This window comes from Haliotis cracherodii, unplaced genomic scaffold (genome assembly GCF_022045235.1).
Source record: "Haliotis cracherodii isolate W230 unplaced genomic scaffold, xgHalCrac1.p SCAF_7, whole genome shotgun sequence".
NCBI classification, from domain to species: Eukaryota; Metazoa; Mollusca; class Gastropoda; order Lepetellida; family Haliotidae; genus Haliotis; species Haliotis cracherodii.
The window spans coordinates 25496372-25505020 of record NW_027266330.1 but is presented as its reverse complement, the minus strand read 5'-3'; the positions used below and the strand labels follow the sequence as shown (position 1 = coordinate 25505020).

Genomic DNA, 8649 nt, shown 5'->3' with positions numbered 1-8649 from the left:
CTGCAATTATACTCACCGACAAAAGAAACGCAAATCCCATACAATTTGGTTAATATATGAAGAATTACTCATATTCATGAGATATTAGATTGATTCGAAGGTTCGATGCACAAACGAACATACTGTCATGTTCTGTGCACCGACGCTCATGAACGCATCACATGTGACATCATAAATCCACGACTCGAGATGCACCATTTCTCTCGTGCAGGATCAGTGTTAAAGTTTAGTAATCACGTGCAGCACATCGTGATAAGAATAAGGACACTTGGGTAACACTTGAATGATTGTTAGTTTTGTTATTAAGTGGTACACACTGATAACATCTCTTCTTAACGTACACACGTCTCTATAATTTATGCTTCTATGGTTCGCGTTTCTTTTGGCGGTGAGTATCTATTGAAGTAAAATGAAACATGTAGACACTGCTGACCAGATTACAATTTAGTCCACACACAAACACACTGTGAAAGAGCAAAGGGGATAAAGAGACCGCCCATATAATTCACATTATGGGGGCGGTCAGGTAGCCTATTGGTAAATGCGTTCGCTCGTCACGCCGAAGACCCGGGTTTCGATTCCCCATGGGTATAATGTGTGAAGCCCATTTCTGGTGTCCCCGCCGTGATATTGCTGGAGTCTTGCTAAAAGCCGCGTAAAACCATACTCACTCACTCACTCACATTATACATTCTACTTAGTGCATCAGCAGCCAAGTTCTCTTTTTCTGCTATATATTCTGCTAAAAGTTTGAAGTTATAGTTTGCCGAGAGCCAAAACAGGTCTCTAAGCCACCTATACTGTATCTAGAACGACACGTGGATCCTCTATAAAGTCTGTCCAATTTTCGAATGGAGGTCTGCCCGTAAGGCTGAATGGACGAGATGCTGGAGCCAAGCTCAGGGCATGGGGGATTTTTTGTCAGATGGCGTCACATACATGTCTTCGCCCTGCAAGCAACACATCTTCGTCTGATGGAATGGACCAGGCGTCGCACAAAGTCCTGTGGGATATCTGTCCATATCTGCTTGAGCATGTTTCGAAGGATTTTTTGTCAGATGGCGTCACATACAGGTCTTCGCCCGGGACTATTTCATATTCAAATTTGGCGTTCCCGACCCATAACCAGCTGACCATGGATGACAGGTGGTATGTCGATCTGGGAGTCAATCAGCAATCTTTATTTACAAATGACGAACACCGTCCCAGAGGACCGACAGGGAAAGCTGTGAGATTTAATATATAAGCAACACTTTTATGACGTCAGTGCGCCAACTGTGCAAGGCGATAGGTTTTTCTTTACTGATATATAACTTCTAACTTCATATTTCTTTATGAAACCAATTTGTAAATACATATACATAAAAACTAGCTGTACGACGCTAGTATAAATTCTTTGTTTCACACTGTCTTGTGACATTTTTTAATGTTCATCTGCGATGATACAATATTAAAAAACCGTTTCTCTGTTCGTTCAGATTTACTTTCTCATCTGATGTCATGGTAATTAGACCGCCTCCGTGGTCTAGTGGTAGAGCGTCCGCCCGGAGAGCGGAAGGTCCGGGGATCGATCCCCGACCGCGTCATACCAAATGACGTTAATAGATGGTACTTGTTGTTACCCTGTCTGGCGCTCGGCATTAAGGGGCTAAAACAAGGACTAGTCGGCTCGGAGTCAGTATACTGTGTCTGAGTGGGGTATTCATGGAGGTTTCAGATCCAAAAGCGATCTTGGCGGGTGTGTCACAGGGTTCGGTCTTGGACCATCGTTGTTTATTATTTAGACTGAACAACAAAAGTTCCTGTGACATTAAATAAGATTTGATGCAAAGTTATGTTTTTTACCAAATCTGAAACAATTTCGGTTTGCAACAGATAAAAGACTCCTGTAAGTGTTCAAATGATTTAATTTGCCATAAGAAAATGCATGATTTCATTAAAAAAACATGAACATGCAAAAATGTCAATTTACAAATCAATAGCGTGTGTGTCCACCCCTGGTTGCGATGCAAGCAATACATCTTCGTCTCATGGAATGGACCAGGCGTCGCACAAAGTCCTGTTGGATATCTGCTGGAGCATGTTTCGAAGTTCCTGGAGTGTCTGTGGAACACGTGGTTGACGTCGAAGGCGCCGATCCATCTCATCCCACATGTGCTCGATTGGTGAGAGATCAGGGGAGCGAGCCGGCCAGGGGATGACATTCACGTTGTTTTGTTGAAGAGAATCCTGAACAAGTCGAGCAATATGAGGCCGGGCGTTTTCATGTTGAAATGCCTGGGCCATGACGACGCAAAAACGGTAGAACAGGGCCGATAATCTCGTCGCGGTAGTGCTGTCCATTGAGATTTCCCTCCACCACCATCAAACGGGTCCTCTGTCTTGCTGTAATCCCAACCCATACCATAACGCTGCCGACCTGCTTCAAGCATACCAATGGCTCGCAGACGTTCATTTTCGGACAGGCGTGGCATTTCATAATGTTAAATAATTGCATAATTTTGTTGTTTTTCTGAGTGGTTGTTGTCAGCACGATGCTTAACAATGCATATGGAATCCCGTTAACGCACACGATTCTTGGGTAGTAAAATGCATAGGGCTTGCATAAAAGTCAACTTTTGCATGGAATGCATGTTTTTCTGTAGCAGTTGCGTTTTTGTGACTTGATTCCATACATGTACTACAAAATTGAAAACCAAACTTTACTTGTTTGAAAAATACACTAAAATATTGGTGTCACAGGAACTTTTGTTGTTGAGTATAGTTCACAGGAGCTAATGCATTGCACACAACTGGACATGTCATATTGGCGGGGGATATGAGTATTTCATGCTTGTTAATTTTAATATGTCACTTAGACGAAGTTCTTTGATCAAACAATTACTGTAGTGATGCTTACAAGCCTTCCATGTAACGGTTCCCCCTCCCCCAACACGTATGTTATTTTAGGCCTGGTCAGTGAAAATACTACAAACTTTTCCTGAGGGGCAGCCAGACTTTGGATGACAGCTGGCTGGGACAGAATGGGTTTATTCCATTTCTGTTTCCGCTTTTTTCTGTTTGTGCATTGTCAATAACATCACCCATTGACTTTACCCGGTCTAAAAGACTTCCAGCAGGTTCCTCTTCTCTTTTGGCCCTTTTTTGACAGCATCCATAATGATATCAAAGTTGTAAGGAGGCTGCTCAGGATATTTTTAGTTGATAATGTAATATCTGACAAAAGGTTGTCACCTGTCCATAGGGATAGTGCATGAGTTGGGTATTAAATCCGCTTTTAACAGTATTACAGTTATATTGCCGCATGTTGGGGAAAAGCTCGAAGGGATGCAGGTCTCGGACGTTTACCACTTCGGTGACGACGAGCACGTGTATGGTGCTGACAAACCTAGAAACATAATTGGGGTGAACCAGGATTCGAACCCACAATCATAGGTTTCTGGTGTGCCCAAGGGTCGCAAGTCTGCACGGCGAATCGCGGCGCCTTAAGATGACTGGGCCAAAGGTGCCCCGTCTATATGGATAAGGGAGATAACCATGTGTCTCTTTTCCTCAATCCCACTGTACATTCAGACAAAAAACAATGTCAGTAAATGTCATGTATTATTCTGTGTATTTTAAAAACAATTGGACCCGACCCATGACGCAGACCAATGATGCAGGATAAGGTGAACTTTTACCCCATCAAACAACAGTTGTGCAAAAAACAAGCCAACAACATACAACTTTCTTCTTTTTTATTGATAGAATATATATATTTACTTATGACCCAACATCACAGAATAAATATAGTGACTATTTTGAGGACTACAATGTTAATTGACAGTTCAATAGTTTATACCATAAGTTATACAATTGCATTTAGGAGTTCTCAAAATAGTGTAAATGAAATTGTAACCAAATGGAGTCACTGTATTGTCATTCATTTTGGCCCAAACAGCAGTTTACCCTGCAAACCACTGCCATCATTCTTTCAGCAGCTGAAGCCATGCTAACAGTTATGTTAGGTATGTCTATCTGCAATATGTATCTGCACCATCTACTGTCAACAAGCTGACAATGATCAATATGACAATAGCCCAAACATATTTTATCACCTTTTTAGGGAAGTTCATACTGGTGTTAAAATACTGAGCAATACACTATTAGATCAGAATAACCACAGTCACTTTGCAGGGTAAAATCCACTAAAATTATCAACGAGCAAAGAGCAAACCCTTTGAACTGTATATACAATGGGTAGTTTAAAAATCAAAGGTATGCCATCCCCTTGTTTATAACACAACATACTAGTTTGTAACTGCAACAGTGATTTCTCTTTTGCAAACCATAACGGTTTGACTTCAGGGGAAGAAACTACTGATGAGGAAGATTGCACAAATAAAGAGACTATTTGGGTGCAAAGTAGCACCAAGTTGCTTGCCTACACCTTAAATGGAGTACATAAAACTGGTCCTTTGTACAAAACATTTCCACAATTTTCACCATTTCTCCTTATTAATCCCTTTCTAAACTGCAGCAAAATTAAAGATTCAGTTTTGTTCATTTGGGTAAAATTGTGGAAATGTTGAAATTAAAAATGAAACATAAAAAACCCAAGGAATACTAATGCCCATAGCATGGGATGGAAATGATGCTTGCCATTTTGTTCAGGTGACCACAGCCATTGATGAGACTTAAGACTAATACAGTGTTACATGTACACATTGATGATCACTTGAATCAGGCAAGTTGACTCACATTTCCCAGTGACCAAAACCTTCTAGTCCAATATTTTGTATGAATGATTTTCCAAAGCTTTTATTTATTTTTTACAAATGATTAGTCACATGCAATGTTTACAAGTCAACTGAAATTTGGCTGATGTCTGCATTCTATATTGCGTCGCTCCTAACTGATCAAGGGCCAGAACTCCAACAAACCTTCAATGTTCCACGAATGAGCAGAACTCCGATTTTTGGACGGCACCCAAAACATTCTATTCCCATACAAGCGATCTACGAAAGGACTGTTTCTCACAGGACATCTTACCATGAACGTTTGTCTTAGGAGCGATTGTTTCAAAATAGTCCTTTCTTTCCAAGTCTAAATCTTATAGGGAGAAAATCTGTGACGGGTCATGGTAATGGGGCAATCAACATTAGCAGAAATCACCAGTTGTGCATTGAAGTGTGCATCTGAAATGTTTATTCTTCATAATCTAAACAAACTAACAATATCAAAGTAAATACTTGCTTTGAAACTGTTATATGAACAATGTGCTTATGATGCAGGTGATAATACAATATATATGGCATTTACAAATAATAATACACGTAAGCCTTCAATTGCAAGGAAATACATGCCTCTGAACCTGAATGGGATTACATATGCTGCAAGGCTTGTCTGAACATTCATGATTTGTATTTACACTAGGATGTAGGAGGGAAAGGTTAGTATTTTGACATTTTCATGACTAGATTCTGATCTGGTAGATCAGTGTGTTCAATCACATCTCATATGGGTTTGGTCAGTGTTTTCTTCTTTGGTCACAATACAGGAGAGATAACTTTATCAACATCCAAATGATAATGCGTTTTGTTTACCTTTCCTATTCCTTGTATTACAGACTTAGTTCAACAATGAAAACATCAGGCAAATCTGAAAATACTACAGTGGCAAGGCATGCAAAAGACTTATGTAAGTACATAACGAAAAGTCTCAGTGTATGGATGTATAGAACAAGAATGGTTAACAAAAACTTATGGTTATTTGAGAATGTATCACCATGTATTTAATGATAAAAAATAATATCAGTGATTATGTACAATAGCCATGCCATAACGAAAGCATGAGATGAAACCATGAACTGATAATTTACAACACAATATCACAATAATTTAACACAATTGCTGCATTGTTAAAAGAGATTCATCAGTTAAAACATCCTTCCAGGGGATGGCATACCAGTTTGAAACCTCTAAAAATTTGTGTACTCCCTCTTAACAAAATAAGATTTCCGTAAGTCGACCTCTTCAGTCAAAGTCCATAGCAATGATTCATTTGTCATTTTTTCACATTAATTGTGTTCTCACTTTTAAAATTTTAATCACATTCAAGTGAGAAACAAGTCTTCATTCCATTTCTTCTATGACTTAACAGGAATGACCACTAACATGGAAAAAATACCAAATAAATGTCACCCAATTCCTGCTGTGTATATATATATATATATATATTCCTTTGGTCCCTATCAATGTGACTGATGAGTTTGAAGTCATAAATCCACGCCTGACTAACCCACTGACTGAAGAGGAGGCCTTGTGGGAGAAACCCAGTACTCTGTTAAGCTGAATAAGTAGATTCTTCAATGACATAATGGAACCCTCCCTATGAAGATGGATCAAATGACAGATCACCATGGTAACAGTTCTGTTCCTTTTATGTCAGACAACAGTAATATTTGTCAACAAGATGTCACATGCACATTTCTAATCAACCTTCCTAGGGGAATTAGAATGATGCATGCTTGATTGTTAACCAGGAGCTGCATGCCGACACAGGGGATCTGGTTTAAGCAGTTTGCATTATTAAAATTCAACAAGGAAAGTACCAATAAAGCTATACAACTCTACATTAAAATAAAACAAGAGCCTAGTGGTGACACCGACTTTATACCCACAGATATTAAGCATAAAATATCCACTGTGTTACTTGATTTAGTTACACAATACCTTCACGACTGAACAGGGCAAGCAGAGCCCCTACCCAAGTTGCTGTACGCTCAGGTCGATGACCTGGCCATCCCAGGGCTTGGGCGACCTGCATCTGCTTGACCCGTCCACCACCGGTCAACGATCCAATGCCTACTCACCCGAGTCAGAGCCTTCCTCATAAGGTATGATTTTGTATTGTCAGCTACAGAAATAGTACAGCACCATTTGAACACATCCAATGCTTTGCAAAATTGTGAGAACATTGAGATGTTTTTGACAGATTTTTTTTCTTGTGAATTAAGCAATTAGACCGATGAGTCTCGCTGATACACATGCACACATAACATACTTACGTACATACATACAATTATAGTTAGAATGAAAATAAGTATTTGTTGATCTGTACAATAACGGCAGCCATATTTTGGGGCTCGGACCACCATATAACAAGAATATTAGAATGACTAGCTTGTGAACACATTATCTCTCTAACAAGTGAGTAGGACAAAAATAAAATTACTTGTTTGGATAATATACATTGTACACACATGTGTAGGAAAGATACCCCCCAACACATAATACAAGCAGATGGAAACAGGAAGTGGCTAAAATTATCTTGGCATCTCTAATTATGTACATAAAAATCCATTTATTTTCATGTGTAACTTTTGATGAAATGTAAATGCAGATCGGTATAACACCATGCAGTTCTCAACAACAAAAACAATCAGAATAGCAGTAAACCACTGAGGAATCGCTGTCATTAATAACACCTTCAATGTCATGGAAGAAATTCCTATTTCCCCAGATACGTAAAGCAGCTTTAGGTCGAAGTTTCAGACCAGCAAGTGTCACAAGTCAGCCGACATACAGTCAAAAATTAACAACATTGAATGACCGAACGACAACGTCTTGAAACAATTTGTCCTCAAGATTCGGCTGCTCATGCCCCAGCAGTCCAAATGCTTCCACCTTTGGGATGCGTTTTGGACTTTGAGTTTAAGCACTTGAGCAGCTGGCATAAAGTGGCGACATCCCAGGATATTATACACAATAGTACCTCCCACCATTAGTTCCCCCCTCACGAACTGTAGCTCGCAGAGCAAGCAATGTCACTAGACACGCATATTTTGGACCCTTCATTCTAGGAGCACATCTCAAATCTAAGCAGTCTGCCTGTCATGTCTCTCGTTATGCAACAGGTATTATCAGTGGCATGAACAAATGATTATCTTCATCTCGTGTGTGCCATGGCATAGTACTGATCCCTTTTCTCTCCACCACTTATAGAGATTTACATGAATATACTCTTCCGACTTTCTTTTCTCTGTTAGCACTAAACTTGAAGCAAATTCTTTTCAATGAAACATGATGAAATTCTGTGAAACAGTCGGGCCTGCTGGTTCCCTACGCGATGCCGGTCATCAGCTATACCACAGTTAGGATCCTCTCGCCAGGAAACATATACATATGCCTCTTCATGTGTTCCACAACAAGCATCAGCGGCTCGAATGCCTCATGTTTATCACTTGTTGTGTCACAAAGGCAATGACGAAGGCTACGATCACAAAGCCTACAAAAATAATGGTTGCCCATTGCTGGTCAGTTAGTGGCTTTGGCTCGGCTAGTTTGCTGTTATTCTCGACTCTAGTTGTGGCCTGTTTGGTGGGTTGCGGACTCAGTGTGGAGAAGCTCCTGCCTTGGCTAAATGCACCCATTATGTCTCCGAGTCCACTGTCACATTGTCGAATAGCACACACGCGCACATGGTAATCCGACTTTGGCTGCAAGTTTTCTATAAAGAACTGCGTGTTTGGTCCCCGATAAACCTGAAATAAAAAATCTAACATTTACAGTTCCTGATAATCTCTATTCATTCTTTGTGCAGTCTATGTAATTAAGCATTAAACAGGGATGCTCAGTCCGATATACGGCCCCAAGCCTGCAGCATAAA

At 40.1% G+C, this 8649-nt stretch overlaps 1 protein-coding gene across 5 annotated transcripts in view; it reads right to left on the bottom strand.

Annotated features, from left to right (window-relative positions):
- Positions 1-3740: 3740 nt before the first annotated feature.
- LOC139447622 (fibronectin type-III domain-containing protein 3A-like) overlaps positions 3741-8649 on the bottom strand; it is a 179971-nt gene continuing 175062 nt past the window's right edge. For 3 of the 5 annotated variants that reach the window (XM_071229030.1, XM_071229029.1, XM_071229032.1), the window contains exon 23: positions 3742-8524. In XM_071229030.1, coding sequence (XP_071085131.1) covers positions 8195-8524 — 330 coding nt within the window. In that variant the 3' untranslated portion in view covers positions 3742-8194. Of the gene's footprint in view, positions 8525-8649 lie in introns of all 5 variants that reach the window. The other 2 variants (XM_071229028.1, XM_071229027.1) reach the window with 1 other exon arrangement.